The sequence below is a fragment of the Podarcis liolepis genome (genome assembly GCF_965112155.1).
Source record: "Podarcis liolepis genome assembly, chromosome: 2".
Classification (NCBI taxonomy): domain Eukaryota; kingdom Metazoa; phylum Chordata; class Lepidosauria; order Squamata; family Lacertidae; genus Podarcis; species Podarcis liolepis.
The window spans coordinates 69,008,435-69,024,649 of record NC_139555.1 but is presented as its reverse complement, the minus strand read 5'-3'; the positions used below and the strand labels follow the sequence as shown (position 1 = coordinate 69,024,649).

Genomic DNA, 16,215 nt, shown 5'->3' with positions numbered 1-16,215 from the left:
AGCAAAGCCTACCTTCTTATACCACGGAACAATATATATATCTGTTTGGATCAGAGCAATAGGCACACAGGCAACTGCTGTTATATAATGCTAAGTATTGGGATGGTGGTGGTTGTGTGTTTTTAAAAATCTGACCAACTGACTCTGAAGCTGGTGGGTGGCTTGCTGCTGAAGTAGGTAAGCTTTTTGCCTTTATTTGAGCATAGTGTATGGAATGCCTAAACAGAGGATAAGAGTTAGATGCAGGAAGAAATCCAGCTTGTATTTAACAAATAATATGTCCCAGTCCTGCTGTGTAATATCCAAGCAGTCCAAACACAGATAACAAATCAGCACTCACTGGTTTGTTCCCAATGCCACTATTCAAGTCTCTCCCTTTTTGGCTCTCTGTCCCTAAACTGCTCTCTTGGTACCCTCTCAAAGCAAGGACTAACTTGGGGGTGGGGAGGAAGGAACATCCTATAAAAGCTCCCTTTTGGGAGAATGTTTGTAACCAGTCCATTTCAGCCTTGCCACTGAAATGATAACTAATAAAGCTTACTAGTATCTTGCTGCACACCTTTTTGCAAAAGGACCTCTGAAAGAAGTGAGCAATCAACAGATTTTTTAAAAAAGAGAAATGAATGGGAGTAATGTAAAGACCAAAAGGCTAAGAGGCATGGCCAAACTTGGCCCTCCAGCTGTTTTGGGACTACAACTCCCATCATCCCTAGCTAACAGGACCAGTGGTCAGGGATGATGGGAACTGTAGTCCCAAAACAGCTGGAGGACCAGGTTTGGCCATGCCTGGGCTAAGACCTTGCTATGGAATGTTTAGTGTAGACAGAGAAGAGATATTTGTACTAATTCTGAAGGCTGGGTCATTTCTTCCAACCTAGGCTTCAATCCAGAAGTGTGAGAGGCTCCCTTTCAGCTGGTATATCAACTGAGGACCTGAGCTGTGCCTTTCAAAACACTCCCACAGCTTTCAGAAGCATCTTGGTATCTGAGCTGCTGATACTTGTACATGCATATCTGAGCTAGTTCCCCTTCTAGGAATTTTTGCACCTGACCTGCTCTTTGAAACTGAATTCAGAAAGTAGTTTAGAAGTTTGGCTCTGCCCCAACTCCCTTCCGGTGCATTAAAAGGCTACTGGCTGTGGCCGTTTAATCTGAGAAGAGAAAATGTTGGGAACAGTCTCTCAATGCTAAAGAGCAAGTGTGTTCTGACGACTGGGCAGAAGGAGAGACGCGCCCATGTATCTTACTCTGCAACTTTGCTACTCGGCTCCTAGGTACACATGGCCTACTGATGTAAGGGAGTTGACCACTTGCATATGGGAAGGGAAAGCAGAGGTGTCTACTCTTCTTAACCCTCAGCCTCCTCACCTCAAACTACAACTTATGGATACAGCAGTTTATTGATGTTGTTCTGCATGCAGCACTGGGAGCACTAACTTTTTCCAGTAGTCAGGAGTGTCAGTAAAGATGGTAGTAAGGATTTTGACTTATCCCTGTCACCGCCTCTTAGTTGCTCAGCAGCTAAGTCAGCAGCATGCCATCATCTCATTGCAGTCTAGACAAGCAGAGGTGGCAGCAGAATGGCCTGGTCCTTCCTCACACACGCTCCCGAGATGAGCATGCATCAAAACCCTTTCTTGTCCTTGCCAAGGGTATCTACTAGTACAGAGGTTTGCAAACTTTCTTCTTTGGGCCACCTTAAATTTTTTACTGATAAGAAATATATAAGAAAACAAAAAGAAACAACTCCTAGCAATGCCTGATTTATAACATAGAACACAACTACTTTATAATATGAAAATAAGAAATCTGGAAAGTATATAAAACAATGCAGCTACATATTCCATGGTTTAAAAATTGTGGGTGTTTTTTTTATGCTATACTACACTGAAATGTTTGAACGTTTCTTTGATTCCTTGAATCTTCCCACCACACTTGCCATCCTCTCCTGCCACACCCTTTGAGAACCACCGGACTAGTACCAAAGTACCAACTATTTTACTAGAAAAAGAGGTGCCTAAACTCACCACAAATGCCTCCCTCATTCTCTTATAATGGCAGTGGCGCTGAGAGGTGCTGAAACTGAGTTCCGGTGAGTTCCAGCTGAAAAAAAGTGCTGTAAACTACCAAGATATCCTTTTCTACTGAGTGGCAGGAAAGGCAGCTAACTATCCTCTTCCCTGAGCCGCAAACGGGGGACCTGGTGAGGGGATATTTTTCCATAGTCACATAAGTGGGTGGCTACACAAAGGTGACTGCTACGGGCAGGGCTTTTTTTCAGCTGGAACTCACCAGAACCGAATTCCGGCACTTCTTTGGTGCGTTCTGGCAACCTGTCACAGGAGGCTGAGTGCCAGAGGCTGTGGGCGACACGGCACTCTGTGGTGAGTGATGATGGAGGCTGCAGGCAACAAGGCGATTGGTGTGAGAAGTTCAACAACTTTTGATGGTTTCTCCCTTAAAAAAAGCTCAACAAGTTCTGGCACCTCTTTTTCCAGAAAAGAAGCCCTGGGGTCTTTCACAGTTTGCTCTGGCTTCCTGTGTCTTCTGCTATTTCTAGAGAATAATAATAATAATAATAATAATAATAATAATATTTTTTGTTATTTATACCCCACCCATCTGGCTGTGTTTCCCCAGCCACTCTGGGCGGTATCACAGCGGCTCCCAACAGAATTTTAAAAACACAATAAAACTTCAAACGTTAAAAACTTCCCTAAACAGGGCTGCCTTCAGATGCCTTCCAATATTCAGATAGTTGTTTATTTCCTTGACATCTGATGGGAGGGCATTCCACAGGGCAGGTGCCACTACTGAGAAGGCGCTCTGCCTGGTTTCCTGTAACCTCACTTCTCGCAGTGAGGGAACTGTCAGAAGGCCCTCGGAGTCCGGGCTGAACGATGGGGGTGGAGACTCTCCTTCAGATATACTGGGCCAAGGCCGTTTAGGGCTTTAAAGGTCAGCACCAACACTTTGAGAAGGATTGTATCTCAGTTGTAGAGCTTCTGTTTACATGCAGAAGGTCCCTGATTCAATCATTGACATTTCCAGGTAGGACTGGAAGTGTCTGCTGTCTGCAACCCTGAAGAACTGAGCCAGTCAGTATGGACAATGGGACAATGGGCTGGGTGGGACAATGGTCTGCTTCTGTATACAGCACCTTCCTGAGCTCCTAGATGTCTAATTGCAAGATCACCTAGAATCCTGTCAAAGCAGAACTGGAGCACCAGCAGCTTCCTAACACTAAGAAGGGAAGAGTAAGTGTGTCGCCTTCATGGCGCAACTTCTGCAAAACAAAATGTCACAATGTGAAGCCTTTGAACGTTATGTGTACTTGCTCTTCTAGTTTTGGAGCCACTGGGTCTGTAATGCTAGAGAGCAGAAGGACACAGCCAGCTCCCAGCAGGTGGCTTTGTGTTAAGCACAGTACTGTGGCGATCTTGTGCAGTATGCTATGGCTAGCGAGCAGTTGGCCATTTGGGTGTTCACCAAGAGGCAGTTGCTAACTACAAGACTGACTTAGTGTGACAGCTGCTGAAAAGAAACATACAAAAATAACTGCAGTTAATGCACCCCCGGATCATGGCCCTGGCTAAACAAGACTGCAACTGGTACTTGAATCTGGGGAGAAGGAAGTTTGTTGGGTAGTTTTGTTAGTTCGCATTCTCAAACTCTGTCTGGCTACTCCAACCTCAGGACGGGCAGGACAGGATCTGGTTTGGCACAATGGGAAATGAAGCCAGGAGATGGATAAAGACACTCCAAAGTTTTCCAGAAATTGCCGTGAGCCTCTAGGTAGTCAACTGCTAATAAAAACCAGCAGCAGAAAGACAACATTAAACAATACACTTGGATTATTGTGGCAATCTTTCGTGGCATCATAGAATCTAACCGCTGACAGTTGTGACTGAGAAGTGCAAAAAGTCAACATCAAAGGCAGGGAAGATCTTAATGCACTCTGTATAGTCAAGCTAAAGAAATCTGGCTGCTGTGCTAAGCAACACCAACTTATGGACAAGTATGTCAGCACGCCTGCCCAGCCTTAAGTGTTTGTGGCAAGTCTAAATTTCACTTTGTGAACCCGAGGCGTTACTACTAGCAGTCTGTCTCGCAAAACTTGTACAATACTAGCTCTGGTGTGCTGCCTGGCAGCATCCCTGTCGCTTTTGCTTGGAGGACTAACTTTCTTTTTAATTACTTTAATTAGACTATTGTAAGTTAGCCTCCATGCAGCTCCCGAACAAGTGCTGTGAAGGTCAGCTCCACTAGTACATTCCTAATTGCTTAGAAATGAGTGGACAAGAGAAACTTGCCTCATTGTATTGAAGTGCGGCTGTTGGTTTAACTGCAGGCTCCAGGCTCCATTGCCTTGAAAAGCTATATAAAAGGGAGATGATCACTAGGTACTGTTTTTCTTAGTGCGGTAGTGGAAGCAGATACACCTGTGGATTCTTCTTGCCACACTGCTTTTTAAGGCATAGCAGATCTGTCCCATTTGGTGTATATGGCAACCATTGCCTTCCAGTTTGCTGCTGGCCAGTTTCCAGCTTGCTGCAGAAGCCTGCAAACTGTAAAGGAGAGTGTGTGCACGTGTACAGCTGCATACGCCCAATTCATATGCACATACTTGAAGTTTAGCTGAGCTGCAGGGACCAACAGAGAGAACAGAAAAGCTATCCTAAAATCTCCCTAGAGCTATCCTGAAAAGTTTACATGTAGCTAGTTGCACTGTCCCTTTTGCAGAACACTTGTAGCATCCTAAAGTAACAGACTGCCTACTGTTTGTCTTCTCCAATTCCCCACATTTCTGCTTTGCTCCAATCATTAGACTCTGATTAGATGAATAAGCACTTGTTAGAGTAAATGAAACAATGTAAAGTCGTTTAAACACCTGAAAGCACAAAATAAAAGCTAGATGATATTCCTAACAAAACTTGCTAGGATAATATCCAATTGGAACGATTTATGTACCCTCATTTAATGCTTGGAACAAAGGCTCTGTGATTCAGGCAGGGCAAGGACAGCATAGGCACAAATCTATGCTAATGCACTCAGCACCTCGGCCTTCTCTTTCTGCAGCTTAGGTTAACCTGCAGTAGAGCTACACATACCAGAAAGCTCTTCTGGAGTTTCCATCAAGGTTTCCCATATCAGCCGACTGAAGCTTCGTGGCTGGATATGTGAGATATAGTTAAGAAACAGAAAGTATGGAACTTGTGATTCAGTGATTCTCTTCTCCCCAACCCATGTCTTAACTAGAGGCAAGTGGCTTTGTGGAACAGTAACTCCTCTCAGAATTCAGGTGCTGCTGCTTCTTGTTCATTTATCAACAATGCTTTCTGTTTTATTTGCAATACATAGGTACTTCAGACACCACATGCAACTAAAAGCGTCTTTTGGTCTTTGTTCGCAGACTACCTCTCCAAACTGGATTTGGAAGCCTGCTCTGTGCTTAAGTTTCCACTGCAGGTTTGCATCACACTTCATTACACTGGGACAGTAAGAGTAACAGCTCTGTCCAAGCCACTGTAGCAACTGCTCTTAAGCCAGCAACAAGCTGGTCTTTCCAGTTACTATTTTGCGTCCCAAATACCAGGAACATAGAAATCACATAATTAGGAAACTGATTACAGTGCATCATAATGGGTTTTAACTAATATTTTTGTATTAGCCTGTACCTGGCTGTTCCAATGCTAAGCCTTTTCCACTGGCTTCTACTTCTGTACTTATCTCCTGAAGATGCTCAAATATCCTCTGCGTGAACCTGTTGATCGTGGAAGCCTTTTCTGCCTTGAAAGTCATAGCTAGCATTAGACCCTTGGAAGTGTAGATAGCAGGGCTGCTTCGAGGTGCATCTTCCACAACTATGGAAGATGAGCAACTACACAGATGAGCAAGTAGTAGATAGGTAGCCGTGTTGGTCTGCCATAGTCAAAATAAAAAAATTCCTTCCAGTAGCACCTTAAAGACCAACTAAGTTAGTTGGTCTTTAAGGTGCTACTGGAAGGAATTTTTTTATTTTGACAGATGAGCAAGTTACTGAGTGTGGGGGTGGGGGTGGATTCAAGGGGTGGAGTGGCTGAGATGCTCAAGGACCAGATCCCAGCCCCCAGTCACGAACTTATTGTCCCTTACTCCAGCATCTTGGCCAGGGGAGCTGTTCTTCTATCTACGAAGTGAAAAGTGAGGCTAGGAAAGTCATGTTCTTTGTTTCAGTGTGACAGGTCCGTCTACCAAAGGAAACCAAGAAGCCGAGAGTGACTCCCTAGCATATTAGCACACCGTATCTTAGAGTTGTGTTTCCCAAACTTGGGTCCCTAGCTGATGTTGGACTATACCTCCAATCAGCCCTGACCACTGGTCCTGTTAGCTAGGGATGTTGGGAGTTGTAGTCCGACAACAGCTAGAGACCAAAGTTTGAGAAACACTGTCTCAGAGGCATGTGAGAGGAGTGCCATGAGGCAAGAGGTTATGCCCTGTGCATCTCATATGGCATGGATGTTGGCCATCCTTGGTATAGACAAGACAGACAAACAGCACTCCTCTCCCCACCCGGCAACTCTCAAAGCTGCTGTGCTGCACCCTGACTTGACTTATCTGTTGCACACTTATGTGCTAGTCTCTTAAACCCAGTTCTCCGTAGAGAATACGTGCTCTAATAAGCAGCAAGGGAAGCACTCCCAACCAATTCCCAACCCTGCTATAGCACATCATAGTCTATTGTGGTCTCATTTATGTGATATTTGTAATCCTCTCATCTCTGAATAATGAAGTTGGCATATTTGCGGGGAGGGGGCAGATCAATGCTTGAATTACAGGCAGTCTAGAGGGGCCCCAGTTCTCTTTATTTGATGCTAACCCCCTCAGCCAGTTTTTACAAAACTAAAAAGGGATTCAAAGTATGATGTAACAGACGAATTGGATGAATTTTGTTAAAACTGTAATGATATAATTTTATCAATTTAAGTTTAAAAACTGAGAGGGGGAAAAGGCTACACTGAGGCGTGGTGTTTAAAAGCAGGGAACGTTGGGGGTGCGGGCTTATGACTTTCACTAGGGACCCTGTACCTTTTTGTCCATAACTTGAGCACTGGGGCAGATGAGACACAAACTTTCATGGAGAGAAACTACCTCTTAATCATTCCCACTGCATGCAAAAGTCTAGGAGACACAATCAGACAAAAAACGTTGACTGCTCTCCTGCGACTGGTGACTTGCTTGCTTACTTGCTAGCAACTCTGTATGATGATAGTTTGGGATTCTTTTATCCTGGGCCAGACACATGCCAGTCTAAGTGCACTGTATCCTATCCAGGGACAAATTTGCCACTGTGCCCGCTTCACCCACCAAATGGCTCGTTAGCCAGGCTAAAAAACAGGTGTGCAAACAAGAAGAGCGCTCTCTCCCTGCCCCGCCCCCTGAAAAAGGCTGAAAATGCCTTGCCGACTGGCACAGTCTGTAGACAAGCCCCCACTTCCACATACTCTGTGTAACTCTGGCTGAGTCTCCTGCAGGTCTGCTGTCTGCCAACAGCAGCCTGGCTTCCCAGAAGGCTAATTCTACAATCCTTAGTTAACACAAAGCTGTCCTGAGGATTTGCCACCTCAGCGTACATGGCTAACAGTACAGAGATAGGAGCAGTTTCCCCAGTGCCCATAAGGGTAGCTGTTGCCTATGCAGACTCAGGACCAAGAGACACACTGGAATGGATTTTGAACATCCTCCTCTGTCCATGCCAGGTTCTAGCTCTTTCCTTGGCTCAAACTGCATTCTGCTTGCAGCACAGCTCCTGTCCAATTGTCCCACAGTAACTCAGCAAAGCTCTGCAAATTCACCCAAATACCAACATCCAGCTGGAGAAACTCAATTCCTCTTGGAGGGCAGAGCATCACTTACACAGTGACCTTCTGTGGTGTACACTGGTCAGTGCTGTCTGCCATTAGTCTCATGTGTTCTCTGTCCACACATCTGCCCCTACCCTTCCAAAGTAGCCTTCTTGCAAGAAACATTGGATAGTGGCCATTTGTTGATTCCTGCATTGCAGGGGGTTGGACTGGATGACCCTCAGGGTCCCTTCCAACTCTACAATTCTATGGTGCTAGTTCATCTGAGCAAGCAACAATAGTTCCCTACTCTGATTTCTTGTTTAGTAGAAATGTAGACTGCACAAAGATTCAGTTGGCTGCCACCCCCTACCTACTGGGAAGGGATGCATGCATATATCTGAAAACAGGCCCAGGCACAATCTGAAGGACAAGATACAGCATGGTCGCAGGGCAAGGCCCCACTCAATTTTCAGCCCCACAAGAGAAGCAAATGAAATGGAAATGCTCAAAATGCAAACAGAAGATAAAGCTGCATATGCTAAGTACTAGTTAGTATTTGGAGGAAGGCCTGTCTTTCTATACCTGAGGAAGATGCAACAAGAAGCCTGAAAAGATGCAGCAAGCACAGAATGTATGGGTGCTCCAGCACCAAAAGCTATAGAATTGGTGGTGCGTGGAACATATGGAATGGGGCTTTCCTAAGTAAAGGAGAAGGGGACCTGGTCTAGCAGCCTCCTGCAGGCTAGGGTGGACTATAAATGCTTGGCGACTGTTGCATGCAAGCAAAAAGGTGGCCACTGCACACTGAAGGGGTATGGGTAAGTAGTGCACATAAGGATTGTGGATGTGGGACTATTTGTGGTTGGACTAGAGTAGATTTGAGTGCTGGATGTAACAAGAGGGTGGGCAGACGAAGCGAGGGCTTGACATGAACAGAGGTGGGGATCTGGGCCTGACGGGCGCTGGATGTGGGGGAAGCAGGTGGCTTCAATGTAGGGGGGGATAGGGAGAGAGCGAGCCACACACCCACCACACACACCCTAGGTCATGATCTAGACAGCTTGGATTCAAGGTGGATCTTGAGGTGACTGCACGGCGCACACTGGGTGCCGCTGCTGGATGTCTGGTGGCACTCGTGCAATGTGCTGCGGGAGCCGCATCCAGGAGGGCGATCCCAGTCGGCGGGGGCGGGGAGTGGGGGGAGGCGAACGGGGGGCACCTCGGGTGGATGGATCGGGGCGATCCGCGTGCAGGCGGACGTGTGCGGTCGGGGTTTCTGGGTGAAGGGTGGATCGCGCGCCGCAAATGGATGCGGGGCGAGCGGTCTAAGGGCAGCAGAGGGGTGTGGATGCAGGGCGGGATGTGGGCGCGCGCTCCCGGTACCTGTGAGGCTCTGCCCTGCTCCGCACTGCTCGCCGCCGCCGTCGCCTCGGGAGTCTCTGGAAGGCCGGGCCCGGCGGGGGGCGCGGGCGGCTCTGGGGGGGCTGCTCCCCCCGCCCGCTCCCGCCGCGCCCCGGCCGCGCCCACCGCCTTATTCCGCCTGCGAGTCATGCCCGTCCCGCGCCCCACGCTGCCGCGCTCTCGCCGCCGCCGCTAACGCCGCTGTTGCTCCCGCCGCCGCCGCTAACGCCGCCGCCGCCGCCGCTGCTGCTTTCAGACAGGACAACAGCCAATATGGCGGCGCGGCCCGTCCGGCCCCTGCCCGCGGGGGGAAGCCTCCGCCGCCATCGCCGGAGCGGGCAGCGCCTGGGCAGCGCGCCCCCCAGCGGCTGGAGGAGGCGCCGTCCCTGGCAGAGAGCGCGTGTTCCCGGCTAGAGGCGCGGAGCTGGCGGAGGGGCCGAAGCGGGCCCGGTCTCTCCGGAGGCGGGAGCGGGGGGTGGCCCGGGGCGGAGCCGGAGTCTGCAACTCCGACGGGAGGCTAAGGTGGTCATTTGGGGTCACCAGGGCCCATTTAAAGGGAATCATGAGGAAAGCCTCAGCCGGAGCCCTCGGCGTTGTTCCACAGCATCTCCGACGAGTGCGGCGGTGCTGCAAACTTGAGCAATTCGCCTTTCTGCTCGCTGCAAGCCTCCCCTATGCAGGCCCGTCTCTGCTTCTCGCTGCCAGCAGTGCAGGGAGGGCACAAGGTGCAGGTGTGTCTGAGCCTTAGCAGGTAACCTTAACTCATCACGTCTACGCGGGGATGTTAAACAACTGACACCGGAGTGTTGTGGTGCTCCGACATAGAATGGTGAAATCTCTGTATAATATATAAACATCTTGTAAATTAAGTTTTCATGTATCTGAAAGTACCTATTGCCAACAATACAATCGAATGGTTTTTTTTGGGGGGGTGTCATATACCTACTGCAGTATAAAATTAATAAGGGAGGGGCATCGTTATAGATCTAAAAGGTGTGTAAAGTTGCATTTTAACAGGAAATAAAAGACTATCTGGAAACGATCAAATTATATATTTAGAAATAACTCTCATTTTGGTAATTTTTCAAATGTTAGTTATCTAGCAGATTAGGTGGGATAATTTTTCTTAACCCCAAAATTAGAAATTTGTATGCTGTGTGTTCTAAATGTGGTTACAACTGCAGTCCAAACTTGGGACTTCTGAATAAGCGGCAAAGCACTGGCCAATCGCAAGAGGAGTCTGTCACTTGCAGCCATGATCTGGTCCTGACTTGCAGCATGGTACTGTAATGTTAACCTCTTCAGGAAGCACCTAGGAGGGAGGGGTGTTTGGAATAGAGATTAAGGCTGGAATGGAGTTTTGAAAGTGTACAGTACTGGTAGCCCTAGTGGTGTGGAGTGGAAGTGCCATTTGGGTAGCAAGTATCTACCCAATTGTGTTTAAAACATGTGCTGCCTTTTTAACATGTACAGTTAAAAAACATAGGTGCCACTGATAACTCTGTTGCATAGCACTTGCTACGTAACAGAACCCTGGGCTATGTGATATCTTGACACCTGAAATTTACTAAGGGTTTGGCTGCCAGATCTGACACTGGAAGGAACTGCATGCATCAGAGCAATAAAGGAGAATTGTAAATCACGCCTATAACATGTGAAGCAGCCCCAAGTGAACTCAAACTAGTGGCAGATGTTTACTAGGAAGAACAATAGCTCCATGTCACACTGATCTTTACAAAATAAAACCATTCTCCCAAACCAGTGCTTCAGGTAACAGAGGTACAATTTAGAAGTATCATGAAACTGCAAAAGAGCAATGATGTCTATTGGGTCTTACAAGATATACTGAGTGAAAGCAGAAAAGTGATCACTAATGACAAAATAGATGCCTATAATGAAGTAGCAATCACCATCCTGAACAGCAGCTCAAAAAAAGAGAGCAGAAGCTAAAGTAATTTTTTCCAGAGTAATAATAACAATGCAATATATATTAACAAGCTGGAAGAAAAGCAAGAGTCTTCCCAGAAAGAGCTGTTGTATATTGTACTCTTGGAATTATGAACGGCCTGGGAGGGCCATGTTTTCATGGGTGTGCTGGCCTTTTGGTATACAGCAGAGGGCACTGTCCCTTCACTTCTGGCAACATTAATACAACTTGCCTTACTAGCGTATCTTTCAGCCTTCATTAATTTTATGGACATTGGCCAAATGCAGACTGAAGTATTAGAGTCCTGTCCCTTCCATTTTGGGAAGCAGCTGGCTATTTTGAAATGCACTATTTCGTACAAAATGAGCAGAAATTAGCTATTTTGTACGAAAGGTGTTTCAAAAGACATTTTTGGATCTACACATGCCTCCTAATGGCCCAATTGATTTTATTTCAATATCTGCTTTTTGCCAGTGCCTTCAAATTCTTTCAGGCTATGTGATCTTCATCACCAGCTTCTCTTCAGTGCTTCCTGCTAGCCCAGCCATCCACCTTCTCCTGAAAGAGCAACTCTAGGGACTCATCCGCATGGGAATTTAATGTGGATTTGAAACTGCATGTGCCTTGGTTTTGGGGCGTTGTCCACATGACGTTCTCCCCATTCAACTGACAGCCTATGGTTCTTCAATGCTAAACTTGGATTTTCATGATCAAGGTGAAATCTAAAATGGGAGAGTAATTTCAATATAAAATTGTTTGTTTCCTGATTGTGAATGCACGTGGAGCACATTTTGTGGGTGGGCCTTCGACATGTTTCTCTGGTGCCATCGATTGCCACCATCCACCCACTTCCATTTTGCTTCCATCAGCTGATAGGGAAGGATGCATGTTCCCAGTATCATTGTTTTTGAAATTTTAAAACAACTGTTTTGCACAGAAGAGATCTTGCACAAAACAGCTGTATTAAAAATAAAAATTGCCCTTGCAAGTAGAGGAGGCGGTGAAGGAGTAGGGGAGGAAAGGAAGCAGCAGCCTTTCATGTGAGTGACTCCAAATCCTTGCTGGGCTTGGAGCAACAGAGGTCTTAAAAAATATTTTTACAGTTTTGTGCAAATCTGGAATATTAGGAAACTTGTATTTCAAATATACATCCCAGGAAGCATCAAGATAGATTTTGAAAGTACCTACTCCTGTGTGGACAAAGGCACACAAACCTGCACACAGAAACAGTGACCCAAATACGCAGGAATGTGTGGACATAGTCTGCTTCTTTTTGTTCTGAATATGATAACCAACTTGATAGAACAACAGTTTTTCAGAGGCCCTAGTTTGAAAAATGTTTGTGCAGTGACTTGTCTCCAACTTCTCTGTAGCAATGCTTCCCAATAGACCTCTGGGCTTTCATAGCTTCTTTCCTCCAAACAAAAACAAAGCTTTTATTTTTCATCCCTAAGTGTTTATCTGAAACTGTCCCATAATGATTACACCCCGGTCATATTACCAATTGGCTATATACCTATTGCATTTCTCTGTAGTAACAACTACATGAAGACATCTTTAATGCTTCAATAAAGCAATGTCCAATAGGCTGCCTTTAAACTCTGAGTTGCCATCACCTTGTGACAAGCTGTATCCTACCCAACTGTAGGATTCTTCCCGCACTCACAATTAGCTTAGAAGGGTACAGTAAGTGTCATTGACAATAGGATTGACTCCCAAGCAGACTAAGGCATAGAATCTTAGAGTAGGAAGGGACCCAAGGGACATCTAGTCCAGCCCCCTGCAATGCAGGAATCTCGGCTAAAGTATCCGTGACAGATGGTCATCCAATCTCTGCTTTAAAACTTCTAAGGAAGGAGAGTCCACCACCTCTCGTGTGAGTCTGTTCCACTGTCAAACAGCTCTTACTGTCAGAAAGTTTTTTTGAATGTTTAGTCAGAATCTCTTTGCTTGTCACTTGAAGCCATTGCCTCAAGTTCTACCCTCCAGAGCAAGAGAATACAAGCATGCTCCCTTTACCATATGACAGAACTTCAGATATTTGAAGATGGCTATCATATCTCCTCTCGGTCTCCTCCAGGCTAAACATACCCAAGCGTTCCTCATAAGACTTAGTTTCCAGACACTTGGTCATCTTGGTTGCCCTCTTCTGCACACATTCCAGCTTGTCAACAGCCTTCTTAAATTGTGGTGCCCAGAACTGGACACAGTACTCCAGGTGTGGTTTGACCAAGGCAGAGTAGAGTAGTACTATTATTTCCTTTGATCTGGACACTCAACTTCTGTTGAGGCAGCCTAGAATAGTGTTATCTTTTTTTGATGCTGCATCACACTATTGTCATGTCTTAAGAGCTGCTTCAGGCTCCCTCTGCTGAATGAACAAAGCAAATATTTGTTGTTTTTAAAAGTGATTGGTAGCTATTTTGAAAGAGGGGGCTGTCAGTAAGCAAGGACAGGCCTACCCCTCTAGACGTGTGAGGATAGTATTGCTGACCAGGATGGCTGTAGATAATTGAAGATGCATCACAGCAGTTTCAGCTGGATGCCAAAGGTGGCAATAAGCAGAATTGTTGCAGGAAATGTTGCAGGCATATTTTAACCACCAGAGGGCTTACCTTGCAGGAAATGGGAAAAAAGAGAGTGGAAGAACACCATACGAACATAATAAACTCATACCTCATGTTACATCCAGTTTATGTTACGTTCTTTCAGGTTACGTCCCGTGGTGATCCGCGGTTTCGCTGCTCGCGCATGCACAGATGACGACATGCGCAGAAGTGGCAAATTGCAACCCGCGCATGCGCAGACGCGCCACTGCAGGTTGCATTCCTTTCATGTTGTGAATGGGCCTCTGGAATGGATCCCATTCACAATCAGAGGTACCACTGTAGCCCTTCTGATCAGACCAAAGGCCCATCTAGTCCATCTCAACCAGATGCAGGACATGAGCACAACAGCCCTCTCCCACTTGTTCTCTCCAGCAGCTGGCATTCAGAGACCTGCTGCCTCTGACAATGGAGGTAGAACATAGCCCTCATGCCTAGTAGCAATGAGAGATTGAAGTCTGTTGTGTTACCTTGCTGTACCACATGTCGTTTATCCACAAGCAGGGATGTGGATGTTCTAGAAAACGTTGCGTCAGTAAAATTTTCGTGAAAGTTTTCTGCTGCCTTAAATTGATAAGGATCTGAACTACCATATATTTATTTCACACTTTAAAATAATTATAATAATTGTATGCCACATTTGTACACTATATGGATTGGATTTTCCCCCCCAGTACCCAAAAGTTTTTACTGAAATAATTGAATAGGAAATAAAATCAATAAAGTGCACTACATGTTGTTTCAATGATATATTCAAACAGATTTAAAGTGTTGGTTGGATTTTCACTGGAGCACTTGGAAAATCATTAGGGTTTTTTTTATTCTTTATTGAAAAATAAAAATTACAAAATAACAAGTGCACAGAGCAAAGTAAGACACAAAAAAGAAGAAATAAGCAATAGTACCCATGAAGAAAACAACAACAAAGATATTGTGTTCATTACAAAAAAAGGGGGGGGGTTCTTATTGTAGTTAACCAGATCATTGTAAGACTTGCTAATGTCATATATTTCCTTTATATTATTTAGATTTTGAGGGGGGAAACGAAGGCACTGAAAACTCTGCAGCCAGCTTTGAAAACTTTTGATTAGTACTACAGTGGTAGCTCAAGTTACAAACGCCTCAGGTTACAAACACTTAAGGTTACAAACTCCGCTAACCTGGAAGAGTTACCTTGAGTTGAGAACTTTGCCCCAGGTTGAGAATGGAAATCATGTGCCGGTGGCACAGTGACAGCAAGAGGCCCTATTAGCGAAAGCACGTCTCTAGTTAAGAACAGTTTCAGGTTAAGAACAGACCTCCGGAACTAATTAAGTTCATAACTAGAGGCACCACTGTGTATCCACTGCAGTTGTTTACTCATCGTGAGATCAATCCAAGGGTGGTTGAGTCCATGGGAGAGCAATTGCCACATCCGGAACCCTTCTTGCTGGCCAGCTGTGGCCAGAGCGGGAGGGTGATCCTTTTCCTTCTCCTCCCTGACCTTATGTTGAATCCAGTGGGAGAGAAATTACTTTCCCAGCCTTAGGGCTTCTGTTGTTTCTGGCCCTCCCTGGAGGTGTGAGACAATGGTGACTGATGCCCACTGAGACTGGTAGGGCAGAAGGCCAACAGCAGGTGGAGCCCAAGTCAATGACAGGCAGAGCCAACTAATTCCAGTTTTGTCCCCCTTCTTCCTCCTCAGCTGAGATCTACAAGGGAAACACTGAGACTAAGGAGGAGAAAGCTGATAAGGCAGTGCTACACCCTGCATTGGTTATAAGTAACAAAGGCAGGTGGGTGGAGGCTGACTGAAGGGGGGCTGAGGTTGGTGGGACTGTCCGAATGGACCAGCCTCCACTGGGGTGGGAGCAACAAGGGTGCTGGAGATCTTCCAGATCCATAGCCAGATCCACACACACATCACGGGTGGAACATCAACAGCAGGATGTCACTGCCTACAGCTTAACTGGACAACCTTGAAATAATTGTGAAAATATGTGTTTGTTTTAAAAAATTTCAAAAAGCTTTGTATGGTTTTGTTAATATTCTGTTGGGTGGCTGGGGAAACCCAGCCAGATGAATGGGGTATAAATAAATTGTTGTTGTTGTTTACCTCCACCTTTTGAAGGAATGGATGAAAAATCTAAACAACAACAACATAATTATGAGTGCTGGCCCACTGGCAGCCGCCTTCATCAACAGGGGAGTAGCACATGGTAACATTGAATAGCCTTTAACCTGCCTGGGGAGTGCTTGGCCCATTACTAATGAATTTTATGAAAATTCATTTCTAAAAATGGAAAACTTTCCAAACCTCCATCGCCATGCACAAATGATTAAAGAATTCCTGCCCTGAGTAGCCTGATTCTTATAATCATGTGATGAGCTTCTGGAGATGATTCTTTGCTCATCTTAGATGCGTCTAGAGAGACAGGCTGATTTAAATACTATGCTTTTTATAAAATTGCAGTAA

The 16,215-nt window shown here is 45.8% G+C and overlaps 1 protein-coding gene across 2 annotated transcripts in view; it reads right to left on the bottom strand.

Annotated features, from left to right (window-relative positions):
- Positions 1 to 9,423, bottom strand: part of FAM193B (family with sequence similarity 193 member B) — a 31,725-nt gene extending 22,302 nt beyond the window's left edge. Inside the window, exon 1 of one of the 2 annotated variants that reach the window (XM_083488333.1) lies at positions 9,210 to 9,423. In XM_083488333.1, coding sequence (XP_083344459.1) covers positions 9,210 to 9,377 — 168 coding nt within the window. In that variant the 5' untranslated portion in view covers positions 9,378 to 9,423. The remainder of the gene's footprint in view (positions 1 to 9,209) is intronic. The other variant, XM_083488334.1, reaches the window with a different exon arrangement.
- Positions 9,424 to 16,215: the final 6,792 nt, after the last annotated feature.